Below are 13,767 nucleotides of genomic sequence, written 5' to 3'. Positions count from 1 at the left end.
ACTTAACTACTATTAACATAGTGACTACTATTAACATAGCAGTCACAGCCTATTAAATATGTATGTATCAAAAATGTGGCTCACATCTACAATGGAAAAGAACAGAAAGAGGAAGAATGACTTTCAGCCACACCTATTCTCCAGTCTGATGTACTGCGCAGCCACTCAAATACCTGGGCCAGTACAGAGGAATGTATACCATGACAGAGGAAGAGCAGCCACCAAGAAAGCAGGCTTACTTCCAGCAGCAGTTCTCACTTGAAAATGCTGATTTAACTATGCTATGTTCTTATGCTATGACTCACTGTCATGTCTTCTAGAGGTATTACTTTGAACAATGACAAAACAATTCCGAAAACTCCAACACCATCACAACTCGTAAGTCCAACCTGAACTACTTTCTTTCCTCCCTCAGTTACCAAAAGCCCATCAGATGAGATGGGCTACTGTTCTCCCACCTTTTCCAGCTGCAGGACTACTCATTTCATGACTTGAAATCCTAGCATAAGCAATTGCCTTTGAAGTCACAACACCACTCATTACTGGTGGCCATACAGCCTTCTTTGGAAGCTGCTATATTCTGAACTAAATTTAAGTAGTCTCTGGAACTTCAGTCTCTTGCTTTTAAAAACAGTGCAATAGGCTGAAGGGTCAACAGGCTATACTAGAGAATGTGAATATTTGAGAAGCTATTTTGTTAAATCCTCAGTCTACATTAGTTTAGTCATAAGACCAACTCAGTGACTTCAACAAGGGCAGTTGTATCTGCAAGCAGCAGCACAACAAAATTCTCTGAAGAGCTGATGATTATACTGCTGTAACAAATCAAATGGTATTTATTTTCAAAGTGTTCACTGGGCAATCTTCTGTATCACTGAAAACTGACCAGACAATATTGCCCTTGTCCTCTTAACTCTGAGTATGCAGTCACCTTTTAAAACTCCACTCAAGCAACTCACATATATCAGCCAAGTTTCTTGCTGGCCTTTCCTGAAGGTTCAGGGTATGCAATTGCTATGGCAGCTTTTCCAACAAGGTCAACAGTTACTCAGGCATGCGGCAAAACATGAGAATGGTGAAAAACCTGCACACAAACTAACCTTGAAAGTGGATACTGTAGATGAGCTAGTATTTGACTGCACTGGAAGTGACAAGATTTCCTGTTAAATCACTTGAAATAAAACATACCTCTTAATGTGATGCACTTTGAAGATGGCAATCATTCCTTTTAAGGAAGCACTCCCAGCTAATGAGATTATTACATGCTGCAGTTTCCTTTTAGTCCATTTCTAGCAGGATCTTGTAGGCTGTGTGAAGCTGCCCTACTGCTACTATAACACTATGAATTAGTGTGGAGACACAGCAATAGCCACTCTTGCAGACATCTGTCTGTTTTCCACAGACTGAGTCCTGTTTTATTTAAAATTGGCAAGTATTTGCTTTCTATAAACAAATGATGTCATGCATAGAGCTGTGGCAGCCCAGAGAAGTGCTTTGTTATTGGATAGTTTGAGTAGGTTTACAGGACCTGTGGTTCTTAAGTCATTTATCCCAGAAACTGACAGTTCAAAAAAACCACCAAAAAACCCCAAGAGAACACAAAATCTACCCTGATATATGTCTTTTTCTGCTGGCTGTTCTATTTTACAGTTCCAGGAAGTATATGGTTTCTTTATGAAAGCTTTCACTTGCTACTAAAGTGAGGAATTATTTGAATTATGGCTTTTCCACTTCCTTCCAGGCCAGTCAGAGTTTTTAACCTAAATATTTAACAACTATTGAATTTTTTATATGGCTCTTCAGGCATAAGGAGGAAACAATACAGCAGTCAGTAAACAGAATTTGACAAAGTGAGTTATCATGCTTTTGTGATGAGATCTAATCTTTTTAATAGCTTGGCAATACTGTGACCCTTCCACTTGATTTTAGAAATCCTCTGTAGTCCTATGACTGATGTGATGTTCACATGTATCGAATAAGTGAGACTCCAGCATCTTCTTCTACAAAGTCAACTAAATACCTGGGGAAGTGACCTAGAAAAGTTCCCCATTCTCATGCTTTGCTGCATGCCTGAGTAACTGTTGACCTTGCTGGAAAAGCTGTCATAGCAATTGCATACCCTGAACTTCCAAGAAAGCCCAGCAAGGAGCTTGGCTGATATATGTGAGTTGCTTGAGTGAGGTTTAAAAAGGTGACTACATTCAAAAAGAAGCTTATTAGCTAATTCCTTTGATTTTGAAGTCATAAATCACAGTGTGATAACACCTATTTTCCCCCAAGATAAACTAAAAGAAACCAAACAAAAACAAACCACAACCCAAAAAACCCAACCTTAACATGCCAAGATTTATTAAAAAAAAAAAAAGAAATAAAATCTGAAATACCAGACTATGATTTTACTAGAATACCTGCCTTGACATTTCTGTTCATTTCTGTAGTTCAATGGAAAAAACGTTACTGACTTCCTGAGGGGCACAACTTGGAGAAAGTTACTGCCATGAAAAGCCAATGAAGAAACACTCTCTTCACTCTTACATCCCTTCCTCTTGCTCTGCTAGGAGATGCACCATACAAATGCACATTGTAACTAAACATACTGTTTGGTAACTTTTATCTCAGTAACTGGAGACCTTCATGCACACTCCAGACTCAGACCTTCCACACAGCACAGGGAAAAACCTAGGCTGGCATGTCTCCTGACAATAAATACTAACACCATTTCAAGAAGAAATATAGTGTGAAGGTGAAGTTGTCTAGGACAAATGCTGTATAACAGCCCCTGCCTTGAGGGTAATCAGGGCATTGGAACAGGCTGCTCAGGGCAGTGGTGGAGTCACCTACCCTTGAAGTGTTCAAAAACCGTGTAAATGAGGCCCTTAGTAACATGGTTTAGTGGTGGCCTTGGCAGTCCTGATGTTAATGGTTGGACTTGATGATCTTAAAAAGTCTTTTCCAACCTAGTTTATTCTCTGATTCTCCTCTGCTCTCCTCAACAAGGCAATAATCACCAGTAAAACAATATCCAGCAAAATTATATGAGAACAAGTACCCATAGATTCAAGAGCATGAAAACACAAGGTTCAAGCTCCACCAGAAGGCACATATCTTAAATGGAAACAAGAATAGCATCTGGAACCTTTCACGAAAGACACAGAAAAACCTGCTTTTCCTGAAGTTGCAGAGTAGACAGCACTAAACCTTGTTACAGTGGTTGACTTATAGCCTCAATTTTCTTCAGCTGCACTAGGCAGAAAAACTTGAAAGGAAGCCCTCTTGACTCTATATAATACAGAAGGTTCACCTTGGAAGTTCTTCTGCCTATTAACCAGCATCTCTAACAGCTGTGCTTTAGTTCTGAAAAGCATTTGTCATGTACATTAACACACTGAAGGGAGGACCAGGCAACGTGCATTATTGAAGTTAAGAGTGAAAAGATCTAAAGAACAGAGGCAGTGTTCTGGAGAGAGAAACCAGATTTGCCTCAGGAACCAGAAGAATTATCTGGAGGCTCCAGAAACACATTTAATTTTGAAAAACAGGCAAGACAGGTATTCAAACCCTTTTCACATTAAGACAGCATTTAACTTGCTAACATCAGAGATGTACCTCCTTAAAAGCTTATGCTTTTGCAAAGCAGAGACAGGTGTATTTTACAGAAGAAAAGCCTCATCCAAATTTGGAGGATGATGAGAAATTCTGAGAAGCTTTTACTGTCCGTCCTTCCATTTTTATGGAAGTCCATGCCTAGGCAAGGTGACTGAAAATCCAGCAATTATCCCCCTCCCTGCAAACATAGTACTTTTTTCTCTGGCAAGCTGGAATGCATTGTGTAGATATCTCTAGACTAGTCAGAGGCTATACTTCTCCTTGTACACCTCCCCTAAGTAAGGCACATGACAGGTAGATGAAGTTACAGGAGATAACAGGAAGATGAAAGAATAGAAGAAATACATGAGGGACAGAAGAGACAACCTGCAGAAAACCAGAATAAATTTCTGCAGTTCATAAAACAAGTTTGTTCAAGACTTTCCTTAAAGAGCTCTACTTTAAGTAAGTATGGAACATGATTCAATGTATTCATATAGTTGTCCACCTTTCTTGTGCAGAAAACTTAAGAGACACTTCCTGTTTTACAAACTTAAGCATGGTACAGGCAAGCACTGGTGAAACACTCGAAGACCACAGGTTTATAAATTGCACTCCAACCGATTTTTTTCAAGTACTTTTAGACAAATACTATTTTAATTACTTTTTGAGAGCTAGCAATCAATAACACAGGCTGTGTTTTCATAGCATAAAACACGCACAAAGCCCCACGCAGTATTAAACCACAGACTATTAACTAGGGATATAGATTTTCTTCAAAACATATTTTATCTTCCAGTCAAAAACGTCTTCCTTGTGTGCTGATGGCAAAAATCACAGTACAAAATACTTTGGGGCTTTCAACCAATGGTTTGCTGGCAAACTGAATGACCACTAAACATGTCATTCATCCAGTTTTCTTCTTGGCTTTCATTTCCCATTAAGGACTGATAAATAGCCAACCCTTTATAGCTATTTAATTATTTGCTGGATAAACTCAGAAACTACAAACTAAAACAAACATGAGTAATATAAGAGAGTTAAAATCAGATTTTCAACCATTCAAGTTGAGAGAAGATATCTGGGATCTCCAGATCAGAGTGCAATGCTAGCAAGGGAAAAACTTATGAGGTTGTTAGCCCTTAGGGATCAGAGAGAAGTAATTACTATCTATGAAATGCCAAGGAATGATGTGGTCATTAAGAAGACTGTAGTGTGCCATAAATATTTCAATTTCAAGATTGACTGAGGTTTTCCCAAAAGCTTTTGGGCACGCAAATTGTCCTTCAAGCCTGACATAAATAGGGATGAGCTCCCTGCACTGATATGGCCCAACTTGTCTTAGATGACAACAATACAAGGAAAGTAGGTATTTCCAATTGCTGCAAACACTCAGTGACAGACTTGATTGTACAGACTAAGTAATAAAAGCTCACTATAAGCAGACAGGGACTTCACAGAGCTTACCTGTTTCTGTGCTGATGCTCCCATATGCACCTGGCAAAACTTGACTGCCTGTTCAAGTGCTGCTTCTTCATCCACCTGAACACAGAATCACAACTAATTAAGTCATACGTAGCTCATCTATAAATTTAATTAAATTCATATGAAATGGGGGTGTAGAGTATGGGAGTAAGGGTGAGAAGCAGCATTTCTATGGCAGAACAGTGATCTTAAGTTATTCAGGAACATATATGCAAAGATACACAAGTATCTCAATTCAAACTAACATTTAGCATGAACAAACCCCATACAATTTGCATTGTAGCTCTTAAATTATCTATATTTAAATTTAGTTCCAAAACATGGAGGGTCCTACTCCCCACCCCTCCCCAGCAGTGGTCTTGTCAAGAGAATAGTTCTTCGGGGGTATTTCTCTCCCCAACTTTTTAACAGATATAGGGCAAATTTTATACCACTTGGTTTAGCAGTTCCTGGTAATCTACAATCATGTTTGAGGTCACACAGAGAAATTACAATTAATGATAAAATACCTGTTTAATCAGCATGTACGTTTCAGACATGATCTTCTCAATTTTACCCAGGTCATAGGCCATAACTTTCTGACCTTGCTGCCACACTCTATACGCATCAAGCAGAAGTGTTTTTCCAGACTCCACATCCTCAAGTAATTTCCTTTTCCTGCTTGATCTCTGCATAGGTTCTTCTGTAGGTACTGCTTGAACTATTCCTTTAGCTGTCTGCTGCTGATGTTTTGAGCTAATACTTAGCTCTTCCAAAGAAAGCTCTGGAGTCCGGCTCTCTGAAGCTCTCTCCTTGGAGTTCCTGCCAGACTGAAGACGTTCTGGCTCACTGCGTTTACATGAAGAATCAATTTTTTCAGGGTCCTTGGAATATCCATCAAGATCCATAGGCTCGACTGAACCAGGGCCCGGGAGCTCTTTAATTTCCTTGTCATTCTTGTCCTCTTGTTCCAATATGTCCATGGCATTGGGAATTTGTCCCTGGGTCACCTCCTTTACTCCATTTTCAGTACTATGTGCTACTCCATCTGATAAAACTGGCTTTTTGGGAAGAACCTCTTTCCCCTCTTCAGCAGTAGTTTTATTAGAGACGTCTGTTGTCATCCTTCCTGAAGCAAGGTTAGAAGACTTGGAACTCTGATCTTCTGAAACCTTTATAAAAGAGATCATTCTTCTCTGTTATTAATGCAATCAGAAAGCATTTGAGTACAGCTATGACTACCATGAAAACTGACAGCAAGTACCTTTACATTACTGCTTCTGCTGAAGAAAATGCATTTATTCTAAATTCACTCTTGTTTGCTCCTGAATATTAATTAATCCATGCCACGAGTCTTACAATTAAAGTATTTTAATCAGTAAAACCACCACAAAGAAATCAACAGCACAGGGTGAACCAAAGCTGAAATGTTTTTCCCCCCTCAAACTACTTCAGTCTATACTATGTGATCCAACTAAATGAAAGGTAAGGTTTTAATAGCTTTAAATTTTCTTGTAATATACTGAAAGCAAAACTGAATCTGTTCCTTTTGGCAGCTGCAAATTAACCTCCAATTTAAGAATCTTCCCCTTGGTTGCTCTTACATAACCTTCTTGTTAGTAGATCAAGAAGGATGTTAACCTCTGCTGGAGTATTTTAATTTCTGCACTTTTTCTTTGGTGATGGTCCAAAGGTAGAAGACCTCACTACATCATCTCTTCTTTCAAAAACGGCTATTGATACAATTCTTCCACCCAGATTTATGAGCAAACTATTTCATACAGAGTTCCAGTGTCCTTAAAGAAGCTTTCATTTACTGTACTCTTGTAAACCTGGAAAGCCCTGAGGGACAAACAATTCCTTGAATGCATTTATTAAATAAACCTCCAAGTTCCAGTTATCTTCACCAGGAAACTGATTAGTCTCTGACTTCTTAAAATTTCACCTAAATTACAATTACATGTAATAAAAGATGTGGTGCTGTCAAGAACCAGCACATAGTATCTAGTCGTGTGGTTTTAGTTTGCAAGAGGAATATCAGTTCATTTGAAAAGGAAATTTCCAACAGACCCCACCTGCAAATGTAGCTGGTTTTATACTCCACAAAGCTACCATCACTTGAAATATTAGGGACAGTCAAACCAAACTTACTGCAATCGGTTCTCAACAACGGTTATTTGTTACTGGATTTCAAAAACAAAAGACAACAATGCTGGAAGGAAGTTTAATATGTAGTTGCACATAAGCAAAAGGTATTAGAAATAAGTGATAATAATGCAGCACTTCCGTCTCAGGAGATCTACGGTCAGCAAACTAAATCTAGAAAAAAATAGTTACTAAATCAAGGACCATTAAACACATTTACCTGTGTCAGATCGTTGAGAATGTCCTCCAACACTTTCACTGTAAGCACAAAGGCTTGTTGGGCCAAAACTTGGCGATCGGCATCACGCAAGTACTTCCTGTGCCACAGTAAGGTAACAGAAATTAAGCTACTTGCCCAAAGCTGATAGAACCTTAAAAGCAAGAACCAGGACACTGGAAAGAAAACACCCCACCCCCACCCCAACCAAACCAACCCCCCAGAAAACTCAACACAACAATTTTAAAGCAAGTTACAAGAAAACAAACACCACCAATGGTTGCATATTGAAATCTAACACTTTAGCTACATTTCCCTTCGCTCTTCCCCTCAGCATAACCATCAAAGATGACATGCATGAAGCAAATGATAGCAGGATCTACAAACAGAGGGAAGGGGAAAGGATAAAAAAACCCAACAAACCAAACCCGGAGCAAAACAGACAACCAGAATTACAGTTTTCTTACATCAACCCCTCTGTGACCCTCAAATACCAGCTTTTTAGTCAAACTTCTTCTTGAAGAGGCTCATCAGTCACACAAAGCTATCCTGAACTGATGGGATTTTCATGTTCCAGATACCAATACCTTTTTTCCTATTTAGTATTATTTAAAAAATATAAAAGTTGTATGTGTAAAACTTATTCATTCTGTAGCTTCATTTTATTTACAAGAGCATTATAACTTCAGTGTATTCTGACGAAATGCTTTAGCCCACTTTCAAGGAAAATACTTCCAGCCATCAATCCTGCCTAACTGAGTTTGAGGAAAACTGAATCTCCATTTCAGAATTAGCTGCTTTTACTGAGAGGGCTAAAAACCAAGTAAATTTTGAAGCCAATATTTTTAATACATATTTTTTCTCTACAATATTACATTAAACTGGTAATCAAAATTTTAGGGTTTGCTTTTCAGACAAAAGATACAAACCCCTGACTCCTCATTAGTCCAGTATAACTACAGTTCAGCTGAAAACTCCCTGTTTTTAAAACCAGGGCTGTTACAGGCATATACCAGACACACCCAGAATGTTTGCATTTGTAAGTTCACCATCGCTGGCACTGGCCAATCCAACATGTCAAATTACTTGTTTGTTAAATTCAGTCTAGACTTACAAATAACATAATATTTTTAGTACAACTATGGGCTTGCTTAGGACAGAATTTAAACCTTCTATGGCTCAGTACTTCAGATATGCTAAAAGTCAAAGTATTTTTGGCTTCAAGTTTGCTGAACATGTGGTGACATTCCCAGACATACTACAACCTATGCAAATTCACATGCCCTCACACTCAAAAACACATGAAGAAACCTTCAATGCCTCCAACTTATTGCCATCAATCATCCAGTTCAACTTCCTTAGCATTTGCCAGAGACTGAGTTCAACATTTCCCACTTGGCAAGCTACCAGAATTATACCTCAATTGCTTCAGTGTTTTCCTTAGATGTTTATTTTGGTCTTTCAACTGATATGAATCTGTATATAGCTCACATTGAATGTCTTTTTTCTTAAATAAGGTTAATGCAATTAAAATTAGATCACCCATGAATAGGATAAGCTTTTTAAATAGCATCAGCTGCCAACAGGCACATAACCATTGTTCAGGTTGTCAAGGATTACAGGAAGGCAGGATGCCTGGGCCATGACCTCCCTCACTGGACATAGCTCTTATGCAAGAGGCCAGCAGAAGGGTGCAGAAGTCATGATGCTCTGTCCCACCAGTGAATCCCTCCACATGACAGAAAGCCTCTGCAAGTCTATCAAGGCAGCTCTATGGCTGCTCTGAGTTTCAAGAGAAATTCTAGAGTCTATTATGGAATCGTAATCCTGAGAAAAATTAACTATCATTCCTCTATATTCCTGAGGAATCTGTCTAAAGACTTTTCCTAAACTAAATAAAATAGTTACACAGTGAACAAAATATATTCAAAGCTTCACAAAGTGATGGATTAAAATAAATAGACCATACTTTCCCTGATCAGGGGTCCTCTGTAGCATAGATGAGACTTTCAGCAAGGTGTTGTAATCCTTTAGCTGTGACAGTACATTTAGCAGTAAGACAATAGAGCGGTTCATATGAGATGCAAAACTGCCCGGGCGGTCGATCTCATCCACGGGGATGCGCCAGATTCCCTGCAGAGAAAGAAAAAGAGGAAACCTCTCAAGAGGGATCCAACCGAAAAGGACAGAAGGATCCAGCTGAAATCTTCAGATATGGGTGGGATTCCGCAGGATACTGAATTTCACTGACGGTCAGGGAAATAATGGACAGACAAATGCTGTGCTCCTTCAGGCAGGGAGATCCGAGTCAACTGATTCCTGCCAGCAGCAAAAAGGGAGGCTTGCAGAAGCCACAGCACACCTTCTAAATATGCTTCTGAACTACTCCCAGAATAAAAGCAAGCAAAGCCTAAATTATATCGTGCATTCTTCTTACACGTCTGTGAGCATGCCTTCCTAAGCTAAAGATCAACTACCATAAAAAACAAGGAGTAACTTAAAATAAGTTTTCCTGGCCTGAAAGCTGCTTTTCTTGTGCAGCCACAGCAAGTTTCTATCTTCAAATCATCTGTTACTAAATGTCTCAGGAACTTGGTTACTGCCTTGGTATCATCAGTGTTCACCACGGCACTACCCAGTCTGCTAGAAAGAATCGGATTCCTCAGCAGTATCCATTTTCCAGTGGCAGATTCAAATACTTGTGCATACATCCTGACCCTTCTAATTAAATTTCTGGGACAAGGGAATCTTTGGGGAGCAAGGCTGGAGTCTGATAAAAATAATAATTTCATTATGGTTAGTCAGCTCCATTTCTGCCATCTGTAGTAAGTTAAAGGAGGAGGAAAAATGCAACGCCTCCTATACCCAACTACCAATTATGACCATTCACAAAAGCTGCTGTTACATCAGTGCAAACCCCTCCCTTGTGCTTTATTCAGCCCTGAAGCTTTTCCTATAGCAGCTCTCTGGTTGTGTAAACCATTTGGTGACAATGCAGGAAAGAATAGTCTCATTGACAGGAGACCTGCCTGAAAATCAGTTTTGCTTTCCAAACCTGTTCAGAAAGCAGGATATACAAATATTTACTCTTGTATCCTTGTTTAAAGGTCTTGCTTTGATATTTTTAGCTTTGCTTTCAGTATGAGCAAAATTCTTCAGAACTTAATGCAAAGTGGAAGCAAAGAAAATGATTACTGCAATCATAGATGACATCTGACCACAAAAGAAGCAGATGCATAACCGACTTGTCTACAACAGGCCCTCCCCCTGCATGTGTTCAGAGAATCTGCAGTTCTGCTCCATAGGATGTATAGGAACTTAGGGAAAACCAACAAATACCGGTGTTTTTAAATAGGAAACTGTGACTTCAACTAGATATAATGCACAGCCTGTCCTGTCAAATTTTCTTACACTTGCTTTTCCTCATGCTCCCTACTCTTACACCCTGATGATCACATACAAAGCCATTTTTCCTGTTTGATCCCTGTATCTCTCTTTCAAACCTTTCTTTGTAGCTTTCCTTTCCCAGGAAGTACCTATACCCCCACCACGACTGACCCCCGAGGCACAACCGTTGCTTCCTCCCATCCCCAGCTACCAACATCCACAAGTACCTTTTGTGGCTTGGTGGCAAAGATTTTATCTGCTCGTGTAGCTCAGTAGCTCTCAAGCACACAGACCTTGTAGGTAACAGTTCTGTAAAGCAGCACATACTTCATTTAAAGAGAGAAACTTTTTCTTCCCCCAACCTATACAATGACTTTCCTTTCAGGCCACAGATAAAACACATTCTGGAGCTGACATTTTTGCTTCTCTGCACGTACATAAACTGGGTTTCTGCCAAATCCTGAAACAACTGAATGCCTCATCATGGCACCACATTGCAACAACCTACTTAGCCAATTTGAGGATACAAAACAATTTATGGTCGACTTAGACACACTGTGTAGGAATGGAAGACAGCCAACATGTAAGTTCCTGGTCTTTTTCAGCATTATCTCATCCTTCATTTGAATTAGGCAGATCACTGGAGGGAGCCTTCAGTTACCTTATCTGGAACCAGCTGAAACAATTCTGCAGCTCTCCCATGTCCCATGTATACATTGTAGTACTACTCCAGAGATTACAATAATGCAGTAAAACCATTTGCAATGACAGATTCTGCTAACTGCAGCTACAAAGCTGTGGAAGTGACCAAGTCCATCTGATAAAGGCCAAGGTGCATATTATGAGAAATGCTGCTCTTCCGTAGTTCTACAACAGGACACATTGGAAGAGCTTAAATTAAAACCCACATTACGGGCATTTAAGTTTATATATTAAGTTTTACCTTAATAAAGGTTTGATTTTATAAGGGAAGTCACTGTGTTTTGATGTGCTGACTTGCAATAAATAAGATTAGTGTTCTGTTACATACTGGCCTGTTTCACATGCAGCCTTAAGCCAAAAGCAGAAAGAAACCCGCCATCAGGAGTCAGATGGCAGAATCTTCATTCCACCCACTGTGATTTTATTAAGCAATATACAAAACATTGATGTTAAAATGAGTTTATCAGAATTTGAGTGATACTGAATTCTTTTTAAGACTTCAAGTTGAGTCAGAGACTAAAGAACGGTCTCATTCAAACTCCTCCCAAAGAGAAGTTTAACTACAACCATCAGGCATCAGTTTTTCCTTTCTAAGTATCAATAACCTTCAATAAGAATATTTCTGAAATCAGATCATACACGTCAACCTTTTTAAAGAGCTGAATGTTAGGGGTTTTTTGTTTGGTTGGGTTTTTTTTAACAAAACTTAAGAAAGCCAGAAATGCAAAGGTTGCAATGAAATAACTGAGGAGGAGACTGGAAAAAAGTTATTCAGTTTGACTAAAATTAAAGTTTTCAGATGATCATTTGAAAGTTCAGATTTGTTAGCAAGACCCTGTTTGACAGTACCCACGGAGAGGAGTGCAGGTCCTTGTGAAAAACATCTGCAGTTCTTTGAAAGGTTTTGTTACTGATTATCCCCACTCAGGACACTTGACAAAATGTCTTTGGCTCTGGCCACGAAAAGGATTTTATATCTAACACACTGCTCCTGTCTGCTGGACACCATTCCCACAGCTGAAAGGTTCCTCCCTCTGCAACAGCCAGCAAAGCTGTTTACATGAAACTAGGAGTGAGGCACTTCCAAAAACTCCAAAATGCCTCCCAAGATCCAAAACATCAAGCTGCTCTCCGTGCCTTTCTAGCTAAACACACAGTCTGTGAGAGCTGGGGCTGGGGGAAGCCAGCCTGATACGCACTGCTGGAAGAAAGAATAAATCTGGAGCACATGAAAATTCTGCAGCTAACTTCTGATTTTTATACTAAATATGAAACTGGACAATGAAGTCAGTCAACCATATTCCTGGTGACACTTTTTCAGCTTAAAACTTGCAGCACAACCACTCCTTGCAGAAAAAACTGAAGACTTGGGGAGGAGGGTGAGGAAAAGAGGACCACACTACGCTGGCTTTTGTGAGCATGAGCTACAGTGTTAGTGGATGCTTTCTAGTTCAGCCACTGAAAATAGAAGGGAAGGAAGTACTTATTATTCCTCCTTGCTGCTTACTCCAGAACTTTACGGGAGGGGATTCCCTGGGGTTTAGGAATGCCTCTCTGAGGAGGGAAGGCTGACAGTTCTCAGCAAAACCCAAACTTCTCTGGGGATGGCTGCTGCTGATGCTGCAGAACTTCAGAGTAAGCCATTTTCTAAGCAGAGATCAAACCCGACCGAGTGCTCCATGGTTTCTCTTCTTCGCGAAATGGAGAAATGCTAGCCACACTTCATATGATCCAATTCACATACAACAAGCAAACACATAAAAAGACTACTGCTACAAATATGGACCTCCAGTTACTTATGACTCAATTCTCTCTTTTTTAACAAGGGGTCCCAGAAGTGCAAGTTACACCACATAAAACAAACTCAATTCCACTGCTGCCTTCAAGCGACCAAAGCAAAAACACACTTCTTCATTTGCCGGTCCCAGTAATGTCCTACTAAGAGCTCTTATAAAACACAAATTTAATATAAATATTATTTTAACATTGTCAGGAAAAATGACCAAACTGACAAACCAACTAATGAAGCTGTGCAGGGAAACCACCGATTAATAATGCAACAACCTACACAGTATTCAGGAATCAGACATTGAACTAAGCATGATCTCATAATCCCTGGAAAGCTCACACCTTGCTAAACCCTCTTTTGTTTGTTTTAAGTCTGTTTTAATACACGCAACATACTGAAGCACTCGTAGTTTGCCTTGTGTCCTCTCTTCTCAGTTACTTAGGTCAACATACTATTTGGCACTGGGGGCCTGAAAAGG

General features: G+C 39.5%; 1 protein-coding gene across 6 annotated transcripts in view; it reads right to left on the bottom strand.

Moving 5' to 3' along the window:
* The window catches only part of CABIN1 (calcineurin binding protein 1), a 108,805-nt gene that overhangs the window by 22,657 nt on the left and 72,381 nt on the right, over positions 1-13,767 (bottom strand). For all 6 annotated transcript variants that reach the window (XM_057411383.1, XM_057411388.1, XM_057411386.1 and 3 more), the window contains 4 exons: positions 9,381-9,544; positions 7,415-7,511; positions 5,580-6,221; positions 5,053-5,127 (listed from right to left, as the gene is read on the bottom strand). In XM_057411383.1, coding sequence (XP_057267366.1) covers positions 5,053-5,127; positions 5,580-6,221; positions 7,415-7,511; positions 9,381-9,544 — 978 coding nt within the window. The remainder of the gene's footprint in view (positions 1-5,052; positions 5,128-5,579; positions 6,222-7,414; positions 7,512-9,380; positions 9,545-13,767) is intronic.

This window comes from Pezoporus wallicus, unplaced genomic scaffold (genome assembly GCF_028554395.1).
Source record: "Pezoporus wallicus isolate ANWC-B61680 ecotype Strahan unplaced genomic scaffold, APGP_CSIRO_Pwel_v1 contig_6401, whole genome shotgun sequence".
In the NCBI taxonomy this organism is placed as follows: Eukaryota; Metazoa; Chordata; class Aves; order Psittaciformes; family Psittacidae; genus Pezoporus; species Pezoporus wallicus.
The sequence above is the reverse complement of the archived record's forward strand: the minus strand, read 5'-3'. Positions and strand labels throughout refer to the sequence as shown.